The 14814-nt window shown below is 39.5% G+C and overlaps 1 protein-coding gene across 1 annotated transcript; it reads right to left on the bottom strand.

Moving 5' to 3' along the window:
* Positions 1-420: 420 nt before the first annotated feature.
* LOC139936326 (kelch-like protein 5) lies at positions 421-11392 on the bottom strand. Its single transcript, XM_071931119.1, has 10 exons — positions 11241-11392; positions 9199-9544; positions 8780-8976; positions 8233-8445; positions 7726-7915; positions 6741-6965; positions 6204-6366; positions 5463-5672; positions 5021-5192; positions 421-4278 (listed from the first exon to the last, which is right to left on the bottom strand). The coding sequence occupies exons 2-10, from the start codon at positions 9482-9484 to the stop codon at positions 4219-4221; spliced, it is 1716 nt and encodes a 571-aa protein (XP_071787220.1). The 5' UTR covers positions 9485-9544; positions 11241-11392; the 3' UTR covers positions 421-4218.
* Between the last annotated feature and the right edge of the window lie 3422 nt (positions 11393-14814).

The following is a 14814-nucleotide window of genomic DNA, read 5'->3' on the forward strand; positions in this document are numbered from 1 at the left end:
AATTGATTTTTAACGAGTGTGTGAATATAACTTCATACAACAGTTTATGACCCATAATATTATAACCTCTACGCCCATCTCTCTGCTAATCGAACTAAATTGCCACTTAATAATGTCATAGCAGTCATATATCCATATAAACTTATCTATTTGTACATAGTGGGTTGGGCAATATCAGAACATAAAAAGATTGCTTTATCTTCCAAGCTTCCTTAGAGTCAGTGAGAGCTGGCAGCTGTTTTTTCGTTTGGGGTTTCTTTCTTTACCGGAAAAACTGGGAAACATACATCAAATAACCGACAAGAAAATGTTATAACAATCAAAGCTGTAACAATTAACAGTTTTATTTTCATGATTTGTCTTGATAGCGATAACATGAATACAAAACACAGCTTTTAACTAATGTAGTAACAGTCGACTTCAATTTTGTTGGTATCATTGTTGTAACTTGAATGTTTTTTTTTTTTATTATTTCAAATTGTCAAGTTTTGAGTTCTCATGTGGATGATATTTAAAAAATAAACTCATCAAAATTATGTTTGTATTCTACATAAAAGCAAAAAATTCAAAATTATACCACAGTTTAACACACAGACCAACCCTAACATTCCCACTTAAGGCATGAATCATGTTTAAAAGTCTGCTTAGCAGCAATGCTGCTAGACATTTTATTTGTTTAACATGATACAGCAATGAACACTTCGTAATGACAAGAAATTCATGGCCTACAAAAAACCACAAAATAAAACAAGGTTTTGGAACAACTTAAAATTTGAGATTAATGAGTTACACATAAAATACAGCAGTACAATAATATTAAAATAAACAGTTACTTTTGGCAAAAGAAATGGCAAAGAGTTGTTATAATACACAGTTAAATTAACAACAGTTGTTAACAATAAGTACTCAAATGTGGGTTGCATTGATACAAAATATCCTTCAAGTAGAGCAAAGCCTCTGCGCAAACAATATTACCAATAGCCCTGAAAAAACTTAACAACTGAACAATTTGACTCAAATCATATTAATACTGCATGGTTAGTCCTATTAATTCCTGCTAAAATTCTAATCCTCAGGTACCACTAAAGAGATTGGAGCTGGCTTCTCAGAGCAGTCTAGTGAAATGATCCCACCAGAAGTACCACCCCCCCACCCCCTCCAACCAGGACTCCGAGCAGGTACTTAGCATAAAAAGTGCTTTATGATGACCTCGATGAACCAAAAAGGTATGTTCATTAATGGAAAAATGGAAAATATATTTAACAAAAATTGGTGCGTATGAGCACATTAATAAAATGCAAAATAGTCTTGTAGAAACCTGGACTGTTCCATTTCACGAGGCAAAGTGAAAGTCCAGATTTGAACAAGTAGTTTTGTTTTGTTTGTTATGGTATGATTGAAATGCATCCAATATTTGTTTTGTACCTCACACAAAGATCCTTATCATTTTATGTTTTTTTTTATGTAATCCATGATAGTTCATAAAAATATTATCTAAAGCATTTAAAATAAAGCATGACACATGACACATGACACCTGTTCCACACATCAACTGACAAGGATCTGTCAGTGCGGTATACATACTACAAAACCAGAATTTGCATCAAATGAGATGTAAAAGTTAGACAACTAAAAAAACATAGAAAAGTAATGCGTATGGTATAAATTGCACTTGAGTTTTAGCAAGAAGGATGATGTCTGAATAATCATCTCAAACTAAGAGCCTCTTCATCAAAGTATAGTAAGAAATACCTGAACAAAAAGCCAACAAAATGTGTGAACATTCAACGAAACAAAGCCCCTACGACTTACATTTCGCAAACTTATTAATTAGAATGTGTGTTATACGGTTTTAAAAAGTTTAACACTTGTAACTTCTGTCCAGCACATTTCTCTTAGTGGTATAAAAACCCAGATAGACCTCATGCATCTACGTCGCTGACACCTACATGGCCCATCTTAGAGGTTAAACAACAATGATAATTGAAAGCGCACATCTTGAGCAAAGAGTAACCTACTCAAATGATGTCTTGTACATAAGGTCATTGGAACTCTCCTTTGTGCAAATCCTTTAAAGTACAGCAACAGATTTGCTCAACATACAATCGATTATTTTGTGATTGGCAAAAGTAGTTAATGATGGCATTGTGTTTGGAAGATACATGTGGCAGATGTCTTTAAAGACAATAATCTGCTAAATTCATAGTACAATACCTGATAAAAGGGTGACAGCTATATATTCCATAGCCCCTATGTACTGTCATCCCCCCTAGTGATTTACATGCTAGGGTCTAGGGTTAGGAATAAGAACGGAACATAAGGGTGTCAGAGTATAGCTGTGTAACCCATAAAAGAGGGGCTCTTTCAGTTTTGTGTTGCACTCATTTAGAGTCCTAAAATTACAAGTCTCTAACCTCATTTTAAAACAATTTTTGATGCTCTTCCCTGGCGAATTTTGTCAGCATCAAAAAAATCCAATGAATATATGGGTTTGTACATTTTTGTACGGTTACTTCATTTGGTAAATTGAATTTCACATTATTTCCGCGGCGAAATTTACCCTTCCGAAAGCACAGACCCAGCTGTTGTTGAAACCCAATAACATGTTTCAAATTTGGCAAATTTTGTTTCCACTCCAATAAGGAACTCTATCTATTGGAAAATGAGTACATCACAAAACTGAATATGACCAGGAGCCTCTTGTTAACAAACTCTACGCAGTTAATCTATATATTATTTGGATTAGTATAATGTTTAAAAAAGGCTGTTATAATATTTCAATATCACAAAATGTGCATGGAATGTCAGCAACTGTACACCACAAAAAAACGGGTTTCTAATTGGTAACAACTCACATGGACGCACTTTTTTCAGGGAAAGTGGGAAGACCAGATAGGGCTTTCTAAAATATACTAGAAATATAGACATATTTCTGTACTAGCAAGAGGGTATACACACGTACAAATTAATCAGTTATTTACTCTTAAAATGTCCTCTGCACTTTGTGAACAAAATATGTCTAGTCACGTAAGCAGCTTCTACAATAAATATTAAATATAAATATTCCATTGCGGTTTTACAAAAAAGGTACAAGCTCATTGAGAGACCGAAACAGAGGTTTCCTTGGTTTTTACAGATGCAAATTCTCATCCGTTTTTTTTCAAGATGCAAAAATGCTAATCTAGAATCTTAGGAGCTTTTTAGGTTGTCTAGTTGGAAAGTCTCCCATGGCAAGCACCGACACGTAAGCGTTAACATTAACACACAGTGTTTGTTTTTTATACTATTAGAAACATGTAGATCTGCTTACACGAACATGTAGCATGACTTTAATATCAAGCTACGTGTTAAATAATTTTATGATTTTGGGTTGAAGCAAGAAAAAATAGACTAGAGCTGAATTTGAACCAATGACCTCCGGTTTAACATGCCAGCGCTCTACCAACTGAGCTTTCTGAGTCTCCTCATATATAGCTTAGTTGGTAGAGCGCCAGCACATTAAACCGTAAGTCATTGGATCAAAGCCCAGTTTAGTAAATGTTTCTTTGTTTATTCCCAAATCATGAATTTTAATATTGACAATTTAAACATAAACCACAGCTACTCCCATAAACAACATGGTTAATATAATCATCTAATGCCAGTAGGAAATGCTTTGTTGGAGACATTTCTAAGAAAGGAATAGAATGCTGTTGAAGAATCCTGACATGTTTGTCATTTTCATCAATTCATTTTAAAATATGTGACTCTTTGTGACGATATATTATGTCATGAATAAGTACACATGCTCCTTAAAGGGTATGGGTACTTTTTTTAGGACACAAAACACAATGTCCACAGATTTACATTAAACTCACACAGTTTGGAAAAATGATGGTAGAAAGCTTCCCTTAGCTGTAGTTTTCAAGAAACAAGTAAAACGAGTCACGAAAATAAGTCTCATCTCTAAAGATGTAAAACGTATTTTTGTGACTTTGTTTTACTCATTTCTCAAAACTAAAGCACCTTAGCTAGTATCATTCTAAGGGAAGCTTTCTGCTATCATTAGAACAAAAAGTTCCCAAATCCTTTAAAGGAACACTCTTGTATTATCACAATCAGCCTCAAAACAACATAAAGGGCTTACGATGTTTTCACACTATAGATTAACACACTTCTTTTTTTACCTCTCTTTGGCTTTGAATAGTTTATCCCTTTAACCTCATGACACTTGGCGTTTCATGTGATGGGGACATGCACCACACAAGCACCGGCTCTGCCAGTATTTAAAGGAGCAAGCTGAGTAAAGAAAAGAAGTAAAGTGATTTGAGGTGAGTTTAATTCAATGTATTACTCTACAAACAAATTGACCGGGAAAATATAACTTGTGCATGACAATGTTCATGGTGGGTCTTTGAGTACAAGAGGGTCTGAAAGTGACCACAGAGGGTCTGTGAGTGATAGCAGAGGGCCTATAAGTGACCACAGAGGGTCTATGAGTACACACAAGAGGGTCTGAAAGTGACCACAGAGGGTCTGTGAGTGACCACAGAGGGTCTGTGAGTGACCACAGAGGGTATGTGAGTGACCACAGAGGGTATGTGAGTGACCACAGAGGGTATGTGAGTGACCACAGAGGGTATGTGAGTGATAACGGAGGGCCTTTAAGTGACCACAGAGAGTCTTTGAGTGCACACAAGAGGGTCTGATAGTAATAACAGAGGGTCTGTGAGTGCCCACAAGAGAGTATGTGAGTGACCATAGAAGGTATGCGAGTGACCACAGAGGGCATGTGAGTGACCACAGAGGATATGTGAGTGCCACAGATGGTCTGTGACCTACAGGAGGGTATGTGAGTGACCACAAGAGAGTCTGTGGTCCCCAAACACCCACAAGAGGTTCTGTGAGTAATAACAGAGGGTTTGTGATGGATATGTGGGCACCCACAAGAGAGTCTGTGAGTGCCCACAGTCTGTGAGTGTCCAATTCAAAACAGATTGTGTTGCCACTCTGGGTAGTGATGATAGTGTAATAAACTTACGTAATTCCACTCTCCAGAAAGTGGGTCGTAGCTCTCGACAGCATTGAGGTAACTCTGACCATCGTAACCGCCGACAGCAAAAATACGATTCCCTAGAACTGCCACACCCACCGCGTCTCGACACAGACTCATAGGAGCAACAGTACACCAGACATCGGAACGGGGGTCATACCTAAATAAATTTGTGGATGAGAAAACAGTGAGAAATCATCTTAAAAAAACCAAACAAAAATGCATGCTACTTGCATTCAAACAAATGAATTCAAAAATCAACTGTCCCTGAAAACAAGCTCATTCTTTGTTTTTTGATATAAGAATTTTGAGTCACATTCCGCAAAAATAATGTTAACTGGACTATTAATAACTTTACAATTGCTCACTTCAAAGTAGCCATATATTATTTGCTTGAAATGGAAAATCCTGCAATGGGCACAATTATTACCTTTCCACGCAATCAAACTGTCTGGACGACTGTTGACTTGGTGTGTCATGTCCACCTATGGCATATAAACAGCCATTGCACACAGCAACCCCAAGCCCACCACGTCGTTTACTCATAGGAGAGCACATGGTCCAGCGATTAATATGTGGATCGTATACCTCCACTGTACGAAGGCACGCACTCCCGTCCCTCCCTCCTGCTGCATACAGTCTGGTTGGAATCAATCAAGAAGAAAGGAAATTTATGTTGAAAAAACAGTGTGGGAATATGTGAAATAACACACTGAAAACTTGGAATGGATCTCTGGTTTGTTCTCGACTTTCAATAATATTTACTCAAAACGACCTTGAACATGACAACTTGATAGATAAAAAAGGCCTTTGACAGATAAAAAAAGGCCTGTTAAGATCCATTTGTTGTTGAAATCCACTGACATAATGTTGCAAATTTTGCTCATAAAAAGTCAGTTTTAACCAAAACATCCCTGTTTGTAGAGACCCATTTTTCTCAGAATGTAATCAGATGATTTGGACGTTGAAAAGGTTTGCGCTGGAAGGGTATAGACTCCAAAATGGCAATTTACACCATTTTAAGATAAGGACTCTATCTATTGGAAAATGAGTACATCACATAATTGAACTGGCCATTTCCATTCCTCTTTATGGAAAGGCTGGAAACCTAGAGGGTAAATATCTACATGTGAATATAAGAAAACGCTTGCAATAATGAAATGGCACGCACTTGCCATCCAGGACAGCTACTCCTACAGTACTTCTAGGTGATGACATTGAGGACACATAGCTCCACTGTTTACTCTGTGGATCGTATCTCTCCACAGAGGACAAGTAGCTCCAACCATCATGTCCTCCCACGGCATACATCGGCCCTTCAAGCATACCAACACCTGTATCAATAATAACAACTACATTCATGTAAACTGATACACATTGGTACATCACCCTGTAATGCCTCCCAACCTTCACATTGGTTAAATGATTTGTGTCTCCTGGCTTTAACCCTGGAATGAAGAGAGTGAAAGCGTTGCCACATTTGGGTTTCTGGGTTGCCATGGATAGTAGTGGTTGTCAATTTCAGGGTTAAGTAACATAGCAATACTTGTTCTGAGGGTCTCTGGATTGTAACACTTTACATTGCTGAACTTGGGTCGTTCTAACGAAAGAACTCTCTTTTCATTGAATCTATGCCCAACTGACATTCAAATTACACGAAGGATGTTATTGAAAACCTACACTAAGCAATTTGTTCCTCTGAACTCACCCAGCCCATGTCTGTGTGTTCCCATAGGTGTAAGCATACTCCATGATTTGCCCACTGGATTGTAACACTCCACAGTGTTGAGAGTCTTCAGTCCATCCCTGCCTCCAACAACGAACAGCTTCTCCTGGCAGACTGCCACGCCGAACTGCAGCCTTCGTCCGCTCATATTGCCAATGTGAGTCCAGGCATTTGTGCGTAAATCATATTTCTCTATACTCGTGGCTCCTGAAGTGTGGACAATATCACAAATGCATTTAAAGAGATGGTTGGAGTACCTTTTAGCAGGAAACTAAGATAACTCTAAAAAGGTCTCAAGTTAGCTTTTGACTGAAGTTCATGCACTTTTGAAAACTCAAAGGAAAACTGACTGTGGCAGCATGGTTAAGGTGTCAGGGAGCTATCTAAGATATGTCAGCAAACTATTGTTAAATGTTTCGAAGTTCCCGAAATTTTTCATATTAATTTGACGACAATGAAAGTTTTTAATTAACAATGTGAAAATTCTCACTGTTCATAATAACCAAAGACATTTCCTGTCCATTGGTCAATTTGTAACCTTTTATTTCGAGCAACACATGGTTTCTACATAGAGCAAGTCTGAGTGTACACCAACTAAAGGTTGACCATTTTTACTCAAACCTAGGCTGGTCCACTATTGGTTGACTAATGTGCTCAACCATTTGAAACCAGCCTCAGGTCAGGACCATGCTTTCTTCGCTGGTCACAGTAGCCTGCTCCATGCCAACATGTGTAAAGCGCAGAGGGGAGCCAGTGACACTAAAGCAAATGCAGGAGGCAATGGAGTGTTGAGTACCTTGCACGGATGGTTCCAAACAAGTCATTCCTGTGAGTGCATCACTGCCCATGTCGTTGCTGGTCCGTAGTCAACTAAAATGTGCACACCTAAACTTGCTCATAGAGTCCAAAATAAAGTGGTAATCTAATCACCCTCCTCAACATGCATACCTGTACTACACAAACCCACCTTTAGTACTGTCCATTCCTCCAACTGCATACAGAGTACCAACAGTTGATTTACGTGGTCTCGTACGTGAGCTTTGCAGTAGAGGGCGCCGTTCAGGTAGGAGATGGTACTTCATGGCCTCGAAGATAAGATGCTGACATTCCTCGTCTCCTTTGAAGGGAGTGTTGTTATCGATGATGTCACTCAGGAACTAAATGAGAATTTAAAGGTAGGGTCATCGTTTGTTTTGGGTCAATATAGTGCTGATTTATTGAACAAATAACAAAAAAAAAATACAATAAAAGTCACTTGTGAAAGTTTCTGCTGAATCAGTGCCTAGCCTACTTGCTGAAAAAATAGCAACTATCTGTCAAAATTTTCACATGAATATTAAATTCATTCAGGTTTTATTATTATACTGAGGTTAACCTTCCCAGGGTTATAGGGTTTGTTCCAGTTTTGGAATAAAATAAAATACAATACAATTCAATTATTATTATTACTATTCTTAATCTCTGACCATTTTACCTGTGGAGAGAGCAGTGGCAGTCTGATGTGTTCCATGATTTTGGCAATGTGCTGACGGCGTTCAGGGAGGTTGTGATTAGCCCATGAGAGAAGGGCATAGTACACTATCTCTTCATTAGGGACATTGAGGTCATCACTAGCGAAGAGGTCACACACATCTTTAGCATTCATCATTAGAAACTCCTGGTTGACAGTCACCTCACAGAAATGCTCCTGGATGGTTGGAAAGGAACAAGTTACAGTCAAAACAGAATGAGCTAAGGCTATCAAATCAATGATGTTCAGGGGTGATTGGATATTACCAAAAGATGGATAACAAAAAGGCAGAAAGTAAAGACTCCTTGTAAACACACTGCTTCATGGGAAACCAATACACAGACAAAGCCAAGACTATCAAATCAATGTCGTTTCGATGGTGATTGGGAAACAAGAATGGAAAGTAAAAACTCCTCGTAAACATGCCACTTAATAGCAAAACAGTCCAAACAAAATAAATACACATCTCAACATATTTGATAGTAAAATTACTGAGAGATGACTTCAATACCATCGTGTAGTTGTGAGCAACTTTGAGTAGATCTGGGCAGCCCTGAGAGTCTGCAAAGGATCTGATGCCCAGGCAGTTGGATGGATGGAGTTGCTTAACGAGATAACCACAGCAGGCCTCTGCCACTTCTGATAACTGCAGGATGCATGCTGTGGCCAGCAGATTCTCTACAGTGTCCTCCTGGAGTAAAATCTCTCCTATTGAACATAATAAAAAAGTCCATAATATGTTAAGCCATCGAAGTGTGGGTTTGAATCCCAGTCATGGCACTTGTGTCCTTGAGTATAAAAGGGTACCTTCGAGGGAAGAGGTTGATATTCTTTATGAGAAAGCCAATGGAGCACCATGGCAGCTCAGGGCAATATACTCCCCTGGGAGCTAAGAGAGATTAAAAAGAAATGTTAATCACAGTTAATCACCTGTGTATATGTATTGGATACATGCTTTCAATGCCGTTGCATCCAGCTCTCGTAGCTCCACCTCCCCAGCTGTGGCCTCCACCACATCATTTGTGAACATCGCTGCAAAGTAATCAGAGACAGCACACAGGACCAGCCGATGTGCCGGAATGCGAACGTCTCCTGCCTTCAAGATTACATCGGTGAGCTGTTTGCGCTGGAGGTAGACTTGCATCTTCTTAAAGGTTCGCTCGGCGTGGTTGAGAGAACAGAATTTCTCCCCCTCGACGCTGGTTGAATCGTCCATGGTGCTTTTAACCTATGTCTCTGACCCTCTGTTGTGGTTACTCAACACATGGTGTCATTGCTTTGCCAGAAAATACATACAAGGATAATTATTTGGAAATGATATATAAAACCTCAAGAGCTACTTTTTCAGTCAGCCTAGTCATTAGTCCTTTGTTGTTCTGTTTTTCTTTCTTTCTTTGCTTTGTTCTTGTTTTGTTTATTTATTGTTCAGCGATTTGATCCACATTAAAGCCGCTATATAAATACATGTATTATTATTATTATTATTATTATTAACATAAGAATACCCTAAGAGCATCAACTGATCAATGCATACCACATGAATGTTACAATCAATCAAACCATGTATGCCGTGGGCATTTAAATTTAATTGAACTTAATAGGGAAGCAACATTCCACTACTGCTCTGTGCTGGCATTTTGTTGGTTGCAACAACAACATGGTCGGAATCTCTGTTCATGCTGTTACTGTGTGTTAGTTAGTGACAGTGCACTGTTAGTGTTATATAAATAAATGTTGAATTTGAATGTCGGCCTACTTTATTTCTAGTTGCGATAACGTAACCCTCCTGCCGACGGCGTAGCCGAAGGGTTATGAAGCAAACGTGATGTGTGCAGGGCGAAATGGTTAAAAACGTACAATTTCGACAGCTAGTCAGCAGATTTGCTCCATTTTTACCACTTTTGAAAATCATGACACAAATTCTAGAAACACGAACTTGAGCCTCAATGTCTAATGAATCCTACAATATCACTCAAAACACCATTGCGGAAATAATTTGAAGAAAAGGCACAAAAACTTACCAGATTCCCGAGCGAAAGACCCAGGTTGAAAATTCGAACCTGAGGGGGGCGGAGCTTCGGCCGTGTGTGCACGTCACCGGGGTCAACGACTCAGCGCTGCGTGTGGGTGCATTGTGTATCCCAGTAACTGTGTAGCCGTAGTCTTGATCCAAGACCATTGATGTTGCGCGGTCACACACAACCAACGTTCCGATCTATGCAGGGCAAAAACTGTACACGCTTGTTATAATCGAACGTTAGCGGCCGCTCTGTTTCTCTGATTTCTGCATCTCAGCGCGTGTACAAGACTACGGCTGCACAGTTGCAGGGATACAGAATGCACCCCACACACGCAGCGCTGAGTCTGTGACGTGCACTTACAGCCGAAGCTCCGCCCCCCTCAGGTTCGAATTTTCAACCTGGGTCTTTCGCTCGGGAATCTGGTATGTTTTTGTGCCTTTTCTTCAAATTATTTCCTCAATGGTGTTTTGAGTGATATTGTAGGATTCATTAGACATTGAAGTCAAGTTTGTGTTTTCTAGAATTTGTGTCATGATTTTCAAAAGTGGTAAAAATGGAGCAAATCTGCTGACTAGCTGTCGAAATTGTACGTTTTTAACCATTTCGCCCTACACACATTGCGTTTGCTTCGTAACCCTCCGGCTACACCGTCGGCAGGAGGGTTACGTTATCGCAACAGGCCTACTTTATTTCCACCTCCAACTAAAATAAATACATAATATTAATAACAATGTTATTAAACATCACATATAATTTGTATCATTTTGTGAATGTGTATATACATGGAAGCCAATCACCTGAACAATCGAGGTTTCAGTGGAATCCGATGAGCAGAGTAGCCTACTTTTTACTATAGTATTACTTTACAACAATTACAATTATTTAGAATTACAAAAAAAACATACAGTACAATTATTACATTACATATCCGTATTTCCATTGAAAGATTACCTGATCTCAGCTCTTGGAATCTAACGATACTTTGTACATTTAGTGCTGCTGTACTAAAGCATGACTAAAGAGACAACAAAATGCATCTGTTGCACTTGATGAAGGTGTTTCCTTGCATGAATAATGCAATCTCAGCAGGCGCCTGCTGCATAATAAGTTCATAAACAATGATTGTTTGGGGGCTAGTCGGGTACTTCTAAGGAGACACTAATGTTAATCGCTTGTGAAGTCCAGGTAAAGACATCACCAATAGGACGTTTGCATTGTCCGCCGATTGGTGGCGCAATTTAGATCGACCAGTGGTCAGCTTGGCGGGCCTGCCCAGAACAAAATTTGGCTCGGCGAATAACATTAAATATCTACATAATGCATTGCATCACACAGATATTGATTAAGCTTATCATTAAACACATCATTATGAACGATATATATAATCATCATTGATTAAACAACCTTTATTCAAAACTAACATTATTTTCCCGGATTTGAAGTTTGAACTCTTACTTACAGTTCACCTTCTTCGCCCATGCGGAGATGACGCACCGATCAAAGAAATCCAACATTGCTGAGCTTTTTGAGTGGAGTTATCTTTCTCCCTCTAGGTTAGGGAAATTGCTCAGTTTAATGTGCGGTAAATCGATGTGATTTAAAAGTAGAAAATAATTCGTTCTCATTAAATTGTCAACTAGAAATACAGTTGTCTGAGATCTGTCTTTAGCTTCTTCAGGGAGCCACTTTGTGCTTCGTGGCCCCCGGGGAGGAATCTTTCTTAATTTTCTTTTATTTAATTAATTGACCTGTTGAGAAAATTGGCAAGGGGGTAATTTGGGGACGTACTTGAAGTCATGGTGTGGAAGTATTTTGCAGAAATCGGACGTGACGTAAACGTTTAGACTAATTTCATCATTCGCATTATGCAAATCATTAGTAAAGTCACGTCACACTAAAGATCTGCATATATTAAATAATTATTTTAGTACGTTTCTAGTTCTAGTACGTCCGATTTTCTACCTTGGCACCATGACACCAACAACGCACAACTATTATAGAAGCTCAAAAGGTACTACGCTTTTCGATTTTTTTTAACAACAAAACCGCCGTGATTAAAATACAAATTTGTGTTGAAAACTCTTGGTTTTTGGGATGAAGTAAACAATAATTATATTATTTTTTCACGTGGAAAAAAAATGGTATGGTTCCAAAAACTTTATTTCCAATCTATCAGAGTAAAATACAGTTCTAGTTTTAGTCAATTAAATTTGATTATTTCAAAATGAACACCACTTTATACTGATTTTATCCACGAAGTGACGATTATTAAAAAACATTTGTAGTTCCTCACCTAATGCTTACTTTACATATAAAATACATAGGAACACGTTGCCTTGGATCGGTCGTTAGTCTTTGTAAAGCGTGTGTAAACTTGTTATGAAATGCACATGGGTAAAAAGATGTTGTAAAAGTAGAATACAATGATCCACACAAACATGCCTCGAAATTGCACGGTTTTTCTTTTACCTCGTCGACTAACACGGTCGGCCATTTATGGGAGTCAAAATTTGGACTCCCATAACTGGCCGACCGTGTTGGTTCGCACAGTAAAAGGCAAACCTCGCAATTTCGAGGCAAACTTGTGAGGATCATTGTGTTCTACTTTTAAAACATCTAACCATATACATTTTATAAAACATTGTTAAAAACGCTTTTTATAGACCAACTCGTCCGATCCAAGGCAACGTGTTCCTTTTAAGTTGTTAAAATTTATGACAGGTACTACGAGATTTACGTAGTAATCAAAGAAATTGTTCAAAACACAACATGATGCCATTGGGCTACACAACACAGTACGTGGAAACAGCAATGTCGTCAGGGACGCCAATTAGCGTACCAAACACAACCCATAGAACAAGCAAACACTAATAAACGTTATACTCCAAGAAGACCGCATTTCTACACATCGGGGCCCTATGCCAGGCCTCCAAGGCATCCGAGGGGAGCTCTATCAGCCTCCTCGGGTCGGTCGTGCTTTAATAACGGACCGCGTCTTCACCGCAAACTTTCGTGGGGCACGGAGCGCCGCTGGCCCCCACAATCTCTCACACGAAAGCCTCCGACTCTGCATTATATGCCGTACTCCAAAAACACCGTCTTTCCACCAGATCGGGCCCCATGCCAGACCCCCAAGGCAGCCGGGCGAGAGCCCCGGCAGCCTCCTCGGTCGTACTCTAATAACGGACCGCGTTTTCACCGCTATAGATGCTCGTCCACCCAAGACATCTCTCCCATGCCTCCGATATGCACTATGCCGTACTCCTAAAACACCGTCTTTCCAACAGATCGGGCCCCATGCCAGACCCCCAAGGCAGCCGGGGGGGGGGGGGGGGAGCCCCGGCAGCCTCCTCGGTCGTACTCTAATAACGGACCGCGTTTTCACCGCATGCTCGTCCCCCCGAGGCATCTCTCCCATGCCTCCGATTTTATGATGCACTATGCCGTACTCCAAAAACACCGTCTTTCCATCGGAAGTTTGGGCCCCGTGCCAGGCCCCCGAAGGCAGCCGGGGGGGGGGGGAGGGGAGTTCACAGGGTTTACTGAGTGGGGTTATTTTTCTCCATAAAGAGGAGGGTGAATTGAACAATTTTAATAAGTAGTAACTCGAGTAATGCCCAACTTAAGTTTTTTTTAAAGAAAAGTACATTATTTGTTTGCTTGTCATCTAGTAACAGTTGTATATTATACCATTCGTTTTGTCATCTGCCTTTAGCTTCTTTAGGGAGCCACTTAGTGCTTCATGACCCCCGGGGTGATTTTTTTCTTATCTTTTCTTGGAGAATTGTTAGCCTGTGTAAAAATTTGGCAATGGGGTAATTTGGGGACGCACTTGAAGTCATGGTGTGGAAGTAGTTTGCGGAAATCGGACGTGACGTAAACGTTTTAGACTAATTTTATTATTCGGATGATGCAAATCATTATTAAAGGCACGTCACACTAAAGATCTGCATACAAAAATGAAGTGAATAATTATTTTAAAACGTTTTTTTTTTGAAACCATGACACCAACTACGTACAACAATGGTCTAGAGAAACTAAAAGGGTATTAGCGAGTATGTATTTTTGATTTAGGCCTAATTAACAACAAAACCGCAGTGTTTATATTAAAATACAAATTTGTATAGAAAACTCTTAGATTTTTGAGATGAAGTAAAACATAATTATATTATTTTTTACGTGGAACAAAATTATTATCGTTGGCTGGTCTGTGAACCCCCTGATCTCATGCCAGATCCCCCCCAAACTCGTCCCCATGGTATACTTTATTTTCAAGCGTCAACCTTGTAACCGCTCTACACAACCTGGGGGGGGGGGGGGGGGGGAGGTTGGAACCCGGAGAACGCTGAGCTCGGCCGCGACCTCTGTTTTCTGAAATAAGGGCTTTTGCTTGCTAGCAACGGCTTATTTTTATGTATTTGAAGATGTAAGCAACTGCCTAGAAAAAGGAATTGCTACTTTTTATGAACTCGGCCCAAAAAATCACTTAGCGTTGTCTAGGTTCCATTTCTATGGAGACCTAAAA

Source organism: Asterias amurensis, chromosome 4, assembly GCF_032118995.1.
Source record: "Asterias amurensis chromosome 4, ASM3211899v1".
In the NCBI taxonomy this organism is placed as follows: domain Eukaryota; kingdom Metazoa; phylum Echinodermata; class Asteroidea; order Forcipulatida; family Asteriidae; genus Asterias; species Asterias amurensis.